This window comes from Bubalus bubalis, chromosome 4 (genome assembly GCF_019923935.1).
Source record: "Bubalus bubalis isolate 160015118507 breed Murrah chromosome 4, NDDB_SH_1, whole genome shotgun sequence".
Lineage (NCBI taxonomy): Eukaryota > Metazoa > Chordata > Mammalia > Artiodactyla > Bovidae > Bubalus > Bubalus bubalis.
Genome location: NC_059160.1, coordinates 37,345,360 through 37,363,006, shown reverse-complemented (window position 1 = coordinate 37,363,006; position 17,647 = coordinate 37,345,360). Strand labels below are relative to the sequence as shown.

General features: G+C 42.2%; 1 protein-coding gene across 9 annotated transcripts in view; it reads right to left on the bottom strand.

The window, feature by feature from the left end:
• Positions 1-17,647, bottom strand: part of ARNTL2 (aryl hydrocarbon receptor nuclear translocator like 2) — a 105,967-nt gene that overhangs the window by 54,061 nt on the left and 34,259 nt on the right. For 7 of the 9 annotated variants that reach the window (XM_044941274.2, XM_044941271.2, XM_044941272.2 and 4 more), the window contains one exon: positions 3,330-3,487. The exons of 1 other annotated variant lie outside the window; for it this stretch is intronic. In XM_044941274.2, coding sequence (XP_044797209.2) covers positions 3,330-3,487 — 158 coding nt within the window. Of the gene's footprint in view, positions 1-3,329; positions 3,488-13,081; positions 13,525-17,647 lie in introns of those variants that run through there. One more of the 9 variants, XM_044941277.2, reaches the window with a different exon arrangement.

The following is a 17,647-nucleotide window of genomic DNA, read 5'->3' as shown; positions in this document are numbered from 1 at the left end:
CTTGCAGGCTGGCTTGAAGCCAGGCTGGCAGAATTGTGCTGAGGTAACCTGGTCAGTGCCAGTCAGCCGGAGTGGGTGAGCCCTGGCTAAATGGATGAGTGAGGACGTGAGGCCATGACAGTGAGGCAAAGACGGCAGTCAGTGTAGAGCTGAAGTTAGGGTGAAGTGAGCTAACAATGTATGGTGTGCGATTCTGTACCCCTGCCATCGGGCAGCGACAAATATGATTCTCAGATTCTAGTGGCAAAAACAAATGCAGAACATGATGACTTACTTTTATTAAGTTCTTCATTGTCATTTATTGTCATTTTATTTTATTGTGTTCTTCATCGTCATCGAAAATGACAAAATAATAATGACAATGATCATTACAATGATAAGGATAATAAGGATCAATATGATGATAACAACTCTTCTTCCTCACCCTCGGACCACCACCTCCACCATTAAGAAACACTGTGCTCAAGGACGTCCCTGAGGACCTGCCTCAGGGAAAGGAAAGGCTACGCGCTCCAGTATTCTTGCCTGAAGAATTCCATGGGCAGAGGAGCCTGGTAGGCTACAGTCCATGGGGTTGCAAAGAGTCCAACATGACTGAGAGACTAACATACACACACATGGAAATGTAGAACTGCTGGGACATACCAGCCTATGAGCGTTTTCCCCTTAATTAATTGTGCTATATTTTACAATGGATAGGGAAGGGGAGTACTTGCCCTTTCCCCAGATAATTTGAGATGCATTACTGTAGAATGTAGAGAAAAAAAAAATCATTTCACATCCTCTGTCTACAGAGTAATTATCTGTGGACCATCCACATGCAACCCTCTCATGGCATCTAGGCATTTTGGGGATGGAATTGGGGTACCCTCTGGCCAGAGCACTGGAATGAAGCCCCAGCTGCTCTATGTCATCTCACCCGTGGGTAGCACTAAGGATCTGGTCAGGATGTCTGATGAGGATAAGACCATCTCATTTCAGTTTACAAGGACCAATGGTGAAGTCTATGCTATGTTCCAAAGAACCCCATCTGGATTTAGACAGTGTCTCCTCCTTACTGAGCTTGCCCTGCAGCACATCCCATGCATAGTTCCATGTATCATTAATCACACTGGGTGTTAATAATCTCTCCCTGGGTCTATTCCTTATCCACCACGCACCCCCCGCCCCCAGCACAGAGACCTTGCCTCCTTCATTTGCCTAACCCCAGCACAGAACAAGAACTCAGCTGATGCTCAGTGCATATGTATTGAATTAGGTTGCTGATTCATAGCTTTTCCCTCAGGTCCTCCTCCCTCAGAACGCTGTGAATGTGAAAACTGTTGGGTAATTTTAGGGTTGCAATCAAATGACCTCAGTTGAACCTGCTAATGTTCATTGCTAACAGATTTAAGAGAAATATTGCACACAACTTACGCAAGGCCTAGTTGTGAATAAAAGAGAATCTTCTTTCACAATGGGCTGTTATGAATAAAAGACCACCAATCATGCTCCCAGAAGGAGGCCTGCCAGGCAGTTCCCCAACCCCAGGCCTGCTGTGCATACAGTACTGAAGGGATCGAGAGCTGTACTTGCTTTCCCCACAGCCTGCTCTCCAGATCTACTTGTGCTCGGCGGGAGTGCACAAGCCAGTTTTCTACCATCTGCAGAGATCTAAGGAAGGTGCTTTAAGGCACAACCTGCACAAAGTGAAGTCGCTCAGTCGTGTCTGACTCTTTGCAACCCCATGGACTGTAGTCTACCAGGCTCCTCTGTCCATGGGATTTTCCAGGCAATAGTCCTGGAGTGGATTGCCATTTCCTTCTCCAGGGGATCTTCCCAACCCAGGGATGGAACCCAGGTCTCCCGCATTGTAGACAGACGCTTTACCATCTGAGCCTAAATAGCCCTGTAATAGCTGTCTCTAGTTTTACTTCCTAATTTGTAGATGTCCCTTCCTCCTCCAATCTGAGTAGATCTGTCAGGATTTTTTGGTTCATTATGAAGTAAGATCCTCTTGGTCTGGGCTCCAGTTTGCACATGGAATCCAGGTAACACCACTCTCCTCTAAATCACTTTTAAGTCAACTTGGCAAAATCTGTGTTCTAGCCACAGACCTTCCTTCTCCCTGAAACAGACTGTCCTTTTCCTGGCATGCAGTTCAGGACAGAGATCTAAATAAGACTGTTGGCCTTCCTTTGCTTATTCCTTTTTAATACTTTTGGAGCAAGATTTCACTATAATCTTTTAGATCTTTACAAATCTGAACCTTCAGAGTCTCCTCTACAGTCTGCAGAAAACTCACCGGCCAGGTCTTCAGACTGTATCAAAATGAACTCATGTCACCAACATTCTTGTATCTAAAACCCCAATCTATTTCCATCATTCTGTCCCTCAAGTTGGACTGGGTTTGTTCCCAAACCAGACGTGATTTTAACTATACATGTACACAGAATGTTTATTACACGTTGATCTAAAATTCAAGTTCAGGGCTTCCCTGGCTCCGTGGTAATCCACCTGAGTTCGATCCCTGATCCGGGAAGATCCCCCATGCCACAGAGCTGCCAAGCCCGTGCACCACAACTGCTGAGCCTGTGCTCTAGAGCCTGGGAGCCACAGCTACAGAGCCATGTGCTGCAACTACCGAAGCCTCGTGCCCTGAACAAGAGAAGCCTCCTCAGTGAGAAACCTGCTCACCACAGCTAGAGAAAAGCCTGCACAGCAGCAAAGACCCAACATGGCCAAAAGTACACAAAGAAGTAAATAAAATTACTTTTTTGAGTTCAAAGTCAGAAATGATCACGCATACCTCAATCTTCATCAGCTGAGGACCTCCTTCACCCAATATGTGAGATATCTTGGTTTATGTGAGACTATATTAGTAAGTGGAGACACTAATAGTAAGGTGTGATGCATTTTCAGGTACTACTTACAAGTCTGAACGAAGTTTTAAGAGAAATTGATGAATTTAAAGAGTTTTTCTTTTCTAATAATGGAAATCTGACAATAACTTTAAATTATCATAACTAAATATTTCAGAACTTCTAAACTAGGTATGCATGACAAGTATCATCACCTTAATATTACACCTGGGAAGACAAATAAAAATGTAAAGACTTTTCAAGTTCACAGAGTAAACCTAAGATGAAGAGTTCAGTGAAACCAACTTTTCTGACATCCAAGTTAGTATTTTCTCCACCTATGGAATATGGATGAGCATCAAAATGAATACCCACGAAGCTGAAAGACACATTTGTATAAAATCTCAGTAGCCAAAAACAACAAACCAGGGACCTCAATTACAGGGGAGACTTTACAAACCCGAGTGTGGAGGCCATCTTCCAACTCACCTTTTAAAGATCTCAAGTGTTGAACAGCTAGTCTTAAAACGGTCAGTTTGTCCAGTTTCCGGGCCATGGGACTGCACTGAGGGATCATCGTAGACAGTTTTCCAATCAGGTTGTTCATTTTATCTCTCCTCCGCTTTTCAGTTTGGCTATGAGCTTCTCTAAGAGGGAGAAAGCGCCTCTGTTATATTTAACATTCAGCAGACACTCAGGGACCCCAGAGGCACTGGCAGGAGCACGGGTGGGGCCAGCAAGCTCCCGCTGTTCGTCCTCCTGACTTTGACCCTGCAGATGGCATTCAGGGATGAGGTAGGACGGGCTGGGACAGGAGTGGCGTTGTTCACACTGTTTTTACCAGCCTCCACCTCCTGCCCCTACCCCCATTGCACTACCCTTGCTCTTTCCCTTCTGATCTTAGTCCCTGAAATCTGCAAGTAATAAGATTTCCCACCCTAGTATTCTTGCCTGGAGAATCCCAAGGACAGAGGAGCCTGGCAAGCCCACAGGGTCACATGACTGAAGTTGGACATGGGATCAAACACGACTGAAGTGACTTGGCACATGAGAGCTGAGGTGGATTTCTTTTTTCCACTTCCCTCTTAGAGGAAGAGATGTGGTGTGTGCACAGTTATGCCTAACTCTTTGTGACCCCATGGACTGTAGCCCGCTGGGCTCCTCTGTCCATGGGATTTCCCAGGCAAGAATACTAGAGTGGGTTGCCATGCCTTCTGCAGGGATCTTCCCAACCGGAGGATCAAACCCGAGTCTCCTGCATCTCCTGCATTGGCAGGCAAACTCTTTACCACTGCACCACCCAGGAAGCCCCTGAGAAAGAGATGTGTTGCCTTCTATTCAAAGCTAACTTCTCTGGTCTTCGCTTGAACAGTAACCAGCATCTTGAGCTCATTCTCTTTCACAACTCCTTCTATGGGTCAATAAATGGGCTCAAATCTCTTCCCTTTAGGGGGAAAAAATTTTTCCCTAAATCTAGAGATTTTTTTTCCCCTTCCCTCTTCCTTCCTCGGCCAGCTTCCTGAGGCTGTTGTCTCACTCAATCTTCCATCTCCCAGGTGTCTCTCCATCTATTAAAGCAACCTCCCACAGCCCCTACTCCACTAAAACTACTCTAGCAGAAGTCATCCGCATCTTATGCAACCCCAGCTGTTCCCTGCCTTGCATTGGACACTGATGCCATTTTTCAGTCTTCGTTGGCTTCTGCTCCTCCATCCTCCCACCTCAGCTCTTCCTCTGTCCTTCAGTACTGGTATCCTGAGATCCCTTACTTGGCACTACTCTTTCTTCACCCTACAGCTTCACCCTGAGAGATCTCATTCTCTCAGAAGGCTTTACAGCAAATCATAAGCTACTTAACCATTTAATCCCTATCTCATTCATACCTCATCCAATTCCAGAACTTTAGAACTAGAAGGATGCACATCAGTGATTCAAAGCACCCTAAAACTCAACAAATCCCAAACTGAATGCATTCTTTGCAACTGGCCTCATTTTAATTCTTCCTCTGCCAGCCCTGATTACTCCTTTTCCTTTTATAGGGCTTATCTTGATTGGTGACACCACTGGACTCATGCTAGACCCTTTATCCTTCTTCATCTGGAAGAACCAAATAATCACAAACTCCTATAAATTCTTGTTTTAAAATTATTTCTTAAAGGTGTCTTTTGCTTCTCTCCATCCACCTGTTATTGTCTTAGTGTTAGTCATTCAGTTGTGTCCAAGTCTTTGTGACCCCATGGACTGTAGCCTGCTAAGCTCCTCTGTTCATGGAATTCTCCAGGCAAGAATACTGAAATGGGTAGCCATTTCCTTATCCAGGGGATCTTCCTGACCCAGGGATCAAACCCATGTCTTCTGCACTGGCAGATGGATTATTTACAACTGTGCCACTTGGGAAGCTCCATGATACTCATTGCACAACCCCTAAAAGCCTTTGAATTGATATTACTGCTTCTTCAAGTATCTTCCTTATCTACTCTATCCTACCCTTGACTTCCAGAATTATTGTTTTAAAATAAAATCATCTAATCCCATTGCATAAGGGATGCTAGCATGCATTTTCACTGCCGAAGAGGGAAGTCTAGACTCCCTAATGACATCCCAGTGTTCTCATGACCTGGCTCATGCCTTCATCTCTAGTTTCACCTCTCCATTCCTTCCCCCTACAGGTCTGGATGTTGTAAAGCAGCAGTGCCAGATAACTTGCTATCCTCCAACACACGAAGTCAGCTCACATGTCCTCTATGTCTTGCACTCTTCTAGGATTAGAATGTCCTTCCTCCCTATATTCCTGGGAAAAAAAATCCTAGTCCCTCTTCAAAACCCAGGTGACTTATTCCTCTGGGAAGCTCTCTTTAACATCCCTCTCAAAGCCACCTCAGTACTTTGTTTTGTCAAATATACCACTGCCACATTTCATCAAGTCTAAGACACCATCAGCTGTAAGATGCACCATTATCTAGTGCATCACAAAGACGGAAAAATGCTCTCAATAAACAGGAAGATAACATTGATGATAAGACATGTTTCACAGGAGAAAAGATGTGAGGGGTGGGTGTATATCTTTGATTTCAAGAATTAGGTTATTCCACTTTTGACATTTTACTGTGAATATTTGTCTGTTTCTCCTACCACACACAGATCGTGGCAACTCCAGAATTTCTACATAAGAAAAGTTTGGGGGAAGCCAATCTAATGGGAAAGGGGAAAAATAGGAGATTCGTCCTGATCTTTAGAGACTTTAAATGAAGGAGTGGGAAGAAGGGGAGAAGCACTGATGGAGCTAACAACCCCCTCGTGCACCGCCCCCCAAAAAACCATTCACCTTTGTCCAATGCCTGGAACAAAGGACATGCTTTGGGATGAACAGGATGGCATTCAAATTAAAGGGAAAGTGAAAATGAAGTTGCTTACTTGTGTCCAACTCTGCAACCCCATGGACCATAGCCTACCAGGCTTCTCTGTCCATGGGATTTTCCAGGCAAGAGTACCAGAGTGGATTGCCATTTCCTTTTCCTGGGGATCTTCCCAACCCAGGGATTGAACCCGGGTCTCCCACATTGCAGGCAGACGCTTTACCTTCTGAGCCACCAGGGAAGCTGCCTTCAAATTAAATGTAGATAACTAGGAGCAAGCAAATTGATCCTCAGACTGTGCTCCCCAAAGTCTGAAACTTTGGAAGGGGTCTTGGGAGTCATGTGGAGGAAAGGGACTCCTGGAGTGGGGGTGGGGGTATGATAGAGCTGCTGTAAGAATTCATTAAGCAAAGGGTTCTGCAGCTTTAAAAATAAAGTTGGCTCATGCATGCATTCATTCATCTGTACATAAATAGATGTACTTAGCATACGTGAATGCATATGTGAATGGATAACTACTACTTTGAATGCCATCCTGTTCATCCCAAAGCATGTACTTTTTCCCAGGCATTAGCCAAAGAATGGTCTTTCTTGGGGGGGTGGGGGGGTTGTCAGCTCCATCAGTGCTTCTCCCCTTCCTTTCACTCCTTCATCTAAAGTCTCTAAAAATAGATCAGGACAAATCTCCTAGTTTCCCCCTTTCCCATTAGATTGGCTTCCCCAAACTTTTCTTATATAGAAACTCTGGAGTTGCCATGATCTCTGTGTTATAGGAGAAACAGACAAATGTTCACAGTAAAGTATCAAAAGTAGAATAACCTAATTCTTGAAATCAAAGATATACACCCACCCCAACATTTTATCATCTGTGAAACATAGGGCTCCCCTGATCACTCAGTTGGTAAAGAATCCACCTGCAATGCAGGAGACTCCAGTTTCATTCCTGGGTTGGGAAGATCCACTGGAGAAGGGGAAGGCCACCCACTCCAGCATTCCTGCCTGGAAAATCCCATGGATGGAGATGCCTGGCAGGCTACAGTCCATGGGTTCGCAAAGAGTCAGACATGACTGAATGACTTTCACTTTCACTCATACTATGGTCTGCTATTGTTTAGTCACTTAGTTGTGTCCAACTCTTATGGTTTTCCCTCCTAGCTCAGTTGGTAAAGAATCTGCCTGCAATGCAGGAGATTCCTGGGTCGGGAAGATCTCCTAGAGAAGAAAATGGCAACCCACTCCACTATTCTTGCTTGGAGAATCCATGGACAGAGGAGTCTGGCAGGCTACAGTCCTTGGGATCGCAAGAGACTTAGAGACTTAAGTGACAGACTACAGCACATCAGGCTCGTCTGTCCTCCACTATCTCCCAGAGTTTGTTCAAATTCATGTCCATTGAGTCAGTGATGCTATCTAATCATCTCACCCTCTGTCATCCCCATCTTCTCCTGCCTTCAATCTTTCCCAGCATCAGGGTTTTTTGTTTTTGTTTTTCCCAATGAATCAGCTCTTCCCATCAAGTGGCCAAAGTACTGGAGCTTCAGCTTCAGCATCAGTCCTTCCAATGAATAATCAGGGTGGATTTCCTTTAGGATTGACTGGTTTGATCTCCTTAGAGTCCAAGGGATTCTCAAGTGAGGTCCTTACAGTTTCTGTCCTTTATCATGCCCATCCTTGCATGAAATGTTCCCTTGATAGCTCCAGTTTTCTTAAAGAGATCTCTAGTCTTTCCCATTCTGTTGTTTTCCTCTTATTTATTTGCATTGTTCATTTAAGAAGGGCTTTTTGTCTCTCCTAGCTATTGTCTGGAACTCTGCATTCAGTTGAGTATACCTTTCCTTTTCTCCTTTGCCTTTCACTTCTCTTCTCTCCTGTTGGGGCATAGACTTGGATTACTGTGGTGGTGAATGGCTTGCTTGGAACTGAACTGAGATCATTCTGTCGTTTCTGAGATTGCATCCAGATATTGCATTTCAGACACTTCTGTTGACAATGAGGGCCCCTCCATTTCTTCTAAGCAATTCTTCCCCATAGTAGTATATATAAGAGTCATCTGAATTAAATCCACCCTTATATATAAGGGTCATCTGTATTAAATTCTCATCCTTTTTAGTTCACTGATTCCTAAGATGTCAGTGTTCATTCAATCTTGTTATCTCCTGCTTGACCACATCCAATTTACCTTGATTCACGGACCTAACATTCCAGATTCCTATGCAATATTGTAATTTATAGCATCAGACTTTACTTTTATCACCAGACACATCCACAACTGAGCATCGTTTCCACTTGGCCCAACTGCTTTACTCTTTGTGGAACTATTAGTAATTGCCCCCTGCTCTTCCCCAGTAGCATACTGGACACCTACCAACCTGTGGGGCTCATCTTCTGGTGTCATATCTTTTTGCTTTTCCATACTGTTCATGGGGTTCTCTAGGCAAGAATACTGGAGTGGGTTGCCATTTCCTCCTCCAGTGGGCCATGTTTCATCAGAATTCTTCACTATGAGCCATTTGTCTTGGGTGGCCCTACATGGCACGGTTCATAGTTTCATTGAGTTATGCAAGTACCTTCACCATGACAAGGCTGTGATCAATAAAGGGGATACTATGGTCTGCTGCTGCTGCTGCTAAGTCGCTTCAGTCGTGTCCGACTCTTAGCGACCCCATGGACTGCAGCCCACCAGGCTCTTCCGTCCATGGGATTTAAGAACAATTTTTATATTAAAGATTTCTGTTTTAAAAATGTAATAGTTATCCTCTAAGGTGAAGAATGTTCACCTCTTCTTTCTAACAGTATTACCCATTAACACAGACAGTAGCAGCAGACAGAGCTGCCTGATGCCAGGAACATACAGCAGAAGTGTCTTCTCTTAGAGCCAGGATTTGGGAGAGATGAGAACTGATGAGAACAGTTCTCATCAGTTGGGAATAAGGAATGGTGATGCTGGGAGCTAGGAAACAGAGGAAGGTGAGATAGCCAGTTTTTGAATAAGGTACTTTACTTGAAGGGGGTGCACTTGAAAAGATTTCTTGGAGAATTTTATTAAAGAAAGGTATATCTACCCAGAGAACAGTTTTCTGCTTAATAATCTATCAGGGTTCTGGCTCCTAATCCTGTGAACAGCTACTGTCACTTTGAACCATGTCAGTGTTTCATAAAATCTTATTTAAAAAAAAAAAGAATAAATGGAGAAAAAGCAAAACTGAGATCTGGCCATGTTGCCAGAGGTAGAAAAATATTTGTTGATGTTGAAAGAATATGATGAAACAATTGACAGAATTTATGACAATGGAATCCTAATAATCAGAAGCTCCTTGTAAGTAATTCTGATTTGCTATTGGATGAATTAGGTTTTCTCTAGTACTTCAAGGAAATAATAGTTGTTTTTAATAAATAGCTATTCTAAGAAAAATTTAAAGACACATAAGCCAAAATATTATCCAAGTAGATAGAGACAAAAGGTATAAGGTATATGATGATCACTACATCTCAGAGCAGAATAGATGAGAAAAACCTAATATTCATGAATCTATTCTATCTTGACATCACTGTTTGCTTCAGCTGATGGTCTGCATATGTGACCTTCCCCACCCACCATACACCCTCTCAATGGTTCGTTGTACCTGAAGGACTTAATTTTTACTTGTTGTTCACCATCTTCCATTCTTCAAAAAAGCAAGATAAAGTATCAAACTACAAGAAACAGATCTTCAGTAATTCTTGAGAAATAAATGTGAGATTAAGTTCAATCATCCTAATTCCTATTAAGTCTTTAGTTATACATGCTACCTGAGCTCCTAATTGAAATGATTAGTATTGTCTGGGTGAGCTGCTCTTGTACCAAAGCTGACAGGTACCTCATCTCCATCAGGTAACAATAACTATGTGAAGCAACAGTGAATAATAATTGCTGCTCTGTTTAGAAATCATGCCATGCCAATCTTGAAAAGGAGTATATTCATAGAAATAACATTAAATAAAATAGCAATTTTTAAAACAATGGATGGCTTAGCCAAAAATGTTGTAATAGCTCTATTACATAGCCTGAAAATTTATTAAAACTCTAAGACCTTTAATTTTGTCTGAAAATTGATCTAAACAATAAGAAATAATTTTGAAAACTGGAAACAAATCACTTGCCAATATTAATTTTCACATTATATGCCTTAGCAGAATATTATAAATGTATATATGTGTGTGTATAAATATTTATATATATATATTTACATACATGGACATATGTGGCATTGTATTTATTCATTCAGAATGTAGTCACCAGACCACTACCAAAGTGATGGTGATAAAATACTTTCCACATTAAAAAATCATTCAGGCTGAGTAGTTTTTCTTCAAATATGTGTTTTAAAATGCATACTCCCAAGTGCATTAATTTTTGAAAGGACATTTTAAAAATTCACGGTAAAGCTTCCATAATCTCATCTGGAAATAATTACAATCACCATTTTAGTGGGCCTCCCCTACATGTCTTTTGTAGAGATGTATCTGTGTGTGTGCTTAGTTGCTCAGTCGTGTCCGATTCTTTGTGACCCCATGGACTGTAGCCTGCCAGGTTCTTCTGTCCATGAGATTCTCCAGGCAAGAATACTGGAGTGGGTTGCCATGATCTTCTCCAGGGGGATCTCCCTGACCCAGGGATCGAACCTGCAATTCTTGAGTCTCCTGCATTGGCAGGTGGATTCTTTATTACTGAGTCACCTGGGAAGCCCAGACATCTATCTAGATACATAAAAAAACAGCTTTGACTATTTAACTTAGTCATGGGGGGTAGGGGGGAGTTGTGGAGCATGGAGGGTATTTATATAGATTTGTGTTCTATATTGTGTATATATTGATATAAATATGTAAAATAAAATTCAGATGACCATGTAAAATTTTCATGTCTTGTCTGATTCACTTAACACTATAACATAAATATTTTCTCCTAGCTTTAAATATTCTTGAAGAACATAATTTTTAATGACTAAATAGTGGCCTGTTGGTTAGCTATGCTATAATTTATTTAATAATTTTATATTACTAGCTATCTCAATATTCTAATTTTTCAATATTATAAATAGTATGCCTAATACCACTGTGGTCCATGCATCTTTGATTATCCTCCTAGGATAAAACTTTGGTAGTCACTCAGTCTTATCTGACTCTTGGCAACCCCATGCATTGTAGCCTGCCAGGATCCTCTGTCTGTGGAATTCTCCAGGAAAGAATACTGGAGTTTGTAACCATTCCCTTCTCTGAGGTATCTTCCCAATCCAGGAATGGAACTCAGTTCTCCCACATTGCAGGCAGATTCTTCACTGTCTGAGCCACCAGGGAAGTCCAGGATAAACCTTCAGATGTACAATGTATGGATAACTACTTTAAGGCTTCTGACTCATGTTGCCAAGTTTCCCTCTTTTAGAAGACTCAACAATGATCATTTTTCTAGACTTTGAAAAGAGTTTGATCTACCTGTGAACTATTTTATTCATATGATGTATTTTATTTGAGGTTTCAATAATATTTTCCAGCTTAAAAAAGATAATACATACTGTATAGAAGACTTAATAAAATTTATGAAGAGATGCATATAAATGTTCCAAATTAAAAAGGACTAAGATAAAAGCTTAATCAAAGGATGTTTTTCCTTAGCACTGTCTAAACAAATAGCTTTGATGACACTTTATCAAAAGTACTTTCACATGTGTTATTTGATTCTGACAGCATTTAAGAATCATGTAGTTATTCAGTTCAGTTCAGTTCAGTCACTCAGTCATGTTTGACTCTTTGCGACCCCATGGACTGCAGCACACCAGGCCTCCCTGTTCATCACCAACTCCCGGAGTTTACTCAATCTCATGTCCATTCAGTTGGTGGTGCCATCCTTTGTCATCCCCTTCTCCTCCCACCTTCAATCATTCCCAGCATCAGGGTCTTTTCCAATGAGTCAGTTCTTCACATCAGGTGGCTGAAGTATTGGACTTTCAGCTTCAGCATCAGTCCTTCCAATGAATACTCAGGACTGATTTCCATGTAGTTATTACTCTCCCCATTTTACAGATGAAGGAATTGAGGCCCAATAAGGTTACTGCTCAAGGTCATAGACCTAACAGGAGGCCAGTGAAGCTTATTCTATGTAGGCTCATGTGCCTTTCTCTATGCCTCTCTCATTATCAGCCTGCTCTGTGGTATAAAATTAAACAGCCTTTTTGAAGCAATAGAGAGTGTTAGATTAAGTCAGCTTTTTTTCCCCCTCTCTTTTCTGCCTGATTTCACATCTAAGGATTAAAGTAGAGAATAATGATATAGGATGAATGATTTTCTTCCTAATGACCTGGAATTATATACACATATGCATATGTGCTCAGTTGCTCAGTTATGACCTACTCTTTGCAACCCCATGGACTGTTGCCCACCAGACTCCTCTGTCCATGGGATTTCCCAGACAAGAATACTGGAGTAGCTTGCCATTTTCTTCTCCAGGGGATTTTTCAGATCCATGGATTGAACCCATGTCTCCTGCATTGGCAAATGGATTCTTTACCACTAAGCCACCTGGGAATCCCCATATATAGATATGCTTCTGCTTAGTTGCTTCAGTCGTGTCCAGCTCTGTGCGACCCTATGGACTGCAGCCCGCCAGGCTCCTCTGTCCACGGGATTATCCAGGCAAGAATACTAGAGTGGGTTTCCATGCCCCATCCAGGGGATCGTCCTGACTCAGGGATCAAACCCGAGTCTCCTGCATTGCAGGCAGATTCTTTACTGCTGAGCCACCAGGAAAGCCCCATATATAGATATATATTACTTCAATTTCAAAAGGTAAAGTTTAACTGTTTTAAATCATGCTTTTGCTTTTATTATACATATCTTAGCAAATTAACTCACTGGCTAAATTTGCCTCCTTGATGAAATCCAAACCGACTGTACTTAAGAAATCAAAATACACTTTAACGGTCCTGTGCAGAACAGAAAAAAGGCACGATCTCATTAGTCAACCAGTTCATTTCTTTGCAACATGAACCTAGACAATTAGTAAATTTGCTCTTTGTATGTTTTCTCCATGCTGGCATTTGGTCTATAGTAAAGATATTTTTACTTATGAATTTTAATAAGCTCACTGATATTAATAACATTCACATTACTTAGATGCATTTTCTTACTGTAGCTTCTTATACTAAGTAATATAACTTTTTTAAAACACAGTGGAGGTGTCCTTGAAAGCTACTTTCACTGCATTTTGAATAAAATGTAGGTCCTCCTCATAAATCAAACAAAAACAAATGAAATTGGAAGCAAATACGGTCAAAACACTCCTCCGATTTGCTCCTTTCCACAATGGCACCCCACTCCAGTACTCTTGCCTGGAAAATCCCATGGACGGAGGAGCCTGGTAGGCTGCAGTCCATGGAGTCACTAAGAGTCAGACACGAATGAGCGACTTCACTTTCACTTTTCACTTTCATACATGGGAGAAGGAAATGGCAACCCACTCCAGTGTTCTTGCCTGGAGAATCCCAGGGATGGGGGAGCCTGGTGGGCTGCCGTCTATGGGGTTGCACAGAGTCGGACACGACTGAAGCGACTTAGCAGCAGTAGCAGCATGCCTTTCTCATTTTTGAAACTTTCTTCCTTTCCCTTCTGCAATACCATGCTCATTTTACAGCCCCATCTCCTCACATTTTGGGTAGGCGCGCCTCCTCTCTGAGCCTCCCCCATCTTTTCTGCACCCATACCTGCATCCAGGCCAGTCACCGCTCTTATTCTTTATACATTAACGGTGTCTGAATCTCCATCTCCAGGCCACACCTCCACCCTGAGTTCCAGACCCTTATATCCAACTGCCTACTTAAAGATTCCCATAAATGTCACATTCTCCTTGTAGCCAAACTGAATTCATCATCTTCCCCTCAATATCAGTGAGTGAAATACCATCCTCCATCCAGGTCCAAGTCAGAAAATTTGGATGCTTCTTAAATTCTTACTCTTCCTCATGAACAAGACTGAATCTTAGAGATTCTCTCTTCTGAATGTGTCATAACATGTCCCTCCCTCTCCAGGCCCTTCCTGCCCAGGGTACTCTCTTGGACCAGTGCTCAGACCCATTCCCCAGAAACCATCTCTCTGCTGTTTTCTCTGCCTGATGGATTTTCCTCCATCAGCCCATCCTCCATACTGTTTCCTGAGTGTTCCTTTAAAAATATAAATCTGTACCACTTCACACTTACTAGGATAGCTTTTTTTTTTTTTTAATGGAAAATAACAAGTGTCAGCAAAGATATGCAGAAATTGTGCCGAGGTCCAGCCCAGGCTGATCCAGGGTATTCGAAGGAGAGACAGCCTAGGCGACTATTTATATGTTAATTAGAGATAATAAAGAGTAATAGAATGAGGATAGCTCAGTAGGAAAATTCAGTGGAGAAAAGAAGCTGAGTGGCTTGGTTTACGCGGAAAATCAACATAACCCGTGACACCAGGTTAGCTCTGACCACGGAGGCCGCAGGCGCCCTCTCGAATAGCGGAAGGTGCCCCACCCTAGACACCTTCTCGAGTGGGTCTTAGAAGCCCAGGCAAATAAATGGTCGCAGAGGATATCCGCGCTCCAGATGGACACTCAGCTGGAAGTTAAAGGGAAGAATGACATGGGGAGACCAAGCGTTGGTGAGCAAGGCCCATAGCTTTATTTTCAACAGGGGCTTTTATACCCTAAGTTACACATAGAGGATAATAGGGGATGCAAAGTCAGCAGTCTTTGATGCTTATCAAAAACCAGGGTTTCGTTCCTGCAAATTTATCGTATACAAATGGTTTAGGTGATTTACATCATCTTCTGGCCAGAAGTCCTATTAACATTTTATGACTCTTGACAAGGACTTATCAACAAAGACTTATTTTCTCTAAGAGTAATTATTTTAAGGTTTGGCGCCATCTTTCGAAGATAAAATTGTATTCCTATAGGGCGGATGTGTAATGGGTTTACAAAGGAAAGAATTTATTACCTTAAGGGTCTAAAGTTACTAACACCAAGGCCACTACTTATTTTTTCTACGTACCAACTATATTAATTAATACACATTCAAGGATACAATTCAGGGGATGTGGAAACTTGGCAACAAACATTGACTCATCAATGAAATCTTTTACTAGTTTTATTCTGACAGTTTCTAACTCTCTGAGAGGCTCTAAGCTATTTGAATATCTTAAGCTTCCTGTGCCTCTTGAGGCTGGGAGACTGTAAACAATTGTATGCATAGCTGTAGGTGTCCGGGTAAACTTGTCAGGCGAGTTAGAGAGCCATCTGAGGGGTTTGGATTTAAACACTCCTAATTGCCCGGGAACTTTATTAATTGGAGCTGTAAGTTAGCTCTTTGACAGAGAGAGCGAGATGGTGGTGGGGGACAGCTCCCAGTAAAGTCAGAGGTGAGAGCACAAAGCAATAAAGTAGGCAGACTCTGGTTTTTGGGGGTAGATGCTCGAGAATATCCGGGGGCACTCCCGAGGCTCGATCCTGCCTTTGCGTATGCCGAGCCTCCTTCCTCATGACCTTTGTCTCGAGTGGAATGTCTTTCACCGGCTCCCGGCAAAATTGGATCTCTCACACATTTCTGGTGGGAATGTAAAATGGTGAAGGTACTGTGGAAAAAACAGTTTGGTGGTTCCTCAAACACTAAACATAGAATTACCACCTGACCCAGCAATTCGACTTGTAGGTATATAATCAAAAGAACTGCAAATTGAAAGCAGAGACTCAGATACTCGTGCACCAACATTCACAGCAGTATTATTCACAACAGCCAAAAAGTGGGAACAACCCAAATGCCACCAACAAATGAATGGATAAAGAGGATGTGGCATATACATACAATGGAATATGATTCAGCCATAAAAAATACTGAAGTTCTGCTACATCGCTACAATGAAGGTGAAACTTAAAAATACTACACTAAGTGAAATAAGCCAGAGATAAAAGGACAAATATTATATGATTCCACTTAGATGACATATCTAGAATAGGCATATTCTCAGAGCTAGAAAGTAGGCTAGAGGTTACCAGGGGCCATGGAAAGGAAGGGAGAACCACTGTTTCATGGGTACAGTGTTTCCGACTGGGGTGATAGAGAAGTTTTAGAAACAGACAGTGGTGATGATTGTACCACATTGTGAATGTAATTAATGCCACTGAATTGTACACTTAAAAATGGTTAAAATGTCAAATTTTATGTTACATATATTTTACTACAATAAAAAAGCTTTTTCAAAAGTGCTGCTAAGTCACTTCAGTCGAGTCTGACTCTGTGCGACCCCATAGACGGCAGCCCACCAGGCTCCCCCATCCCTGGGATTCTCCAGGCAAGAACACTGGAGTGGATTGCCATTTCCTTCTCCAATGCATGAAAGGGAAAAGTAAAAGTGAAGTCGCTCAGTCGTGTCTGACTCTTCGCGACCCCATGGACTGAAACCTACCAGGCTCGTCTGTCCATGGGATTTTCCAGGCAAGAGTACTGGAGTGGGTTGCCATTGCCTTCTCCTTCTCCTTTGCACTTTAAAAGCACAAAGGTAAACAAAAGTTTTAAAAATGTAATCTGATCAAGTTCTCAAAATGCCTCCATTTTCCTTATTGCATTTAAGACTCTTTTCAGGCTTTCCTGATGGCTCAGACAGTAAAGAATCTGCCTGCAATGCAGGAGACCCGGGTTCAATCCCTCAGTCAGGAAGATCCCCTGGAGAAGGGAATGGCAACCCACTCCAGTATTCTTGCCTGGAGAATGCCACGGACAGAGGAGTCTGGTGGCTACAGGCCATGGGGTTGCAAAGAGTCGGACACGACTGAGCGACTAACACTTTCATTTTACTTTTTAGTTTCTTTAGTTCAGCAGACATTCATAACCTAGTCCAAGTTTATCCCTCAAGTCTCACAGCTCACCCACCTCCTGGTATGTCCTCTGCTCTACTGTGACAATTACTTGTTTCCTGATCAGCAGTGAGCTGCTTCATACTCTATGCTTCTGCAGAGCTGTTCCTACTGCCTGAAATACCTTCTCTACTTCTGCTCTGAATGGCTCATCCCCATTTTTCATTCAAAACTTAGCTGCCGTCAACATTTCCAGGAAGGTGTTCTTCACTTCTGGTCTCATTATTATTTAAACACCCAATTTGCCTTGCTGCCATGATACCTAGGGTCCCTCTTATGGAAATTATCATGATATGTAATAATTATTTGTATCTTTCCCATTTGTACAAATTTATTGTTCCTTATATATGTCTTCCTCCTCATCTACTGGGTATCATATTCTTCAATTCAATTCAGTCGCTCAGTCGTGTCAGACCCTTTGCAACTCGCTCAGTCATGTCTGACCCTTTGCAACTCCATGGACTGCAGCACGCAGTAGATATATTGTAGATACTCAATAAATGTTTAATGTAGACATCACATTGTAGATACTCAATAAATGT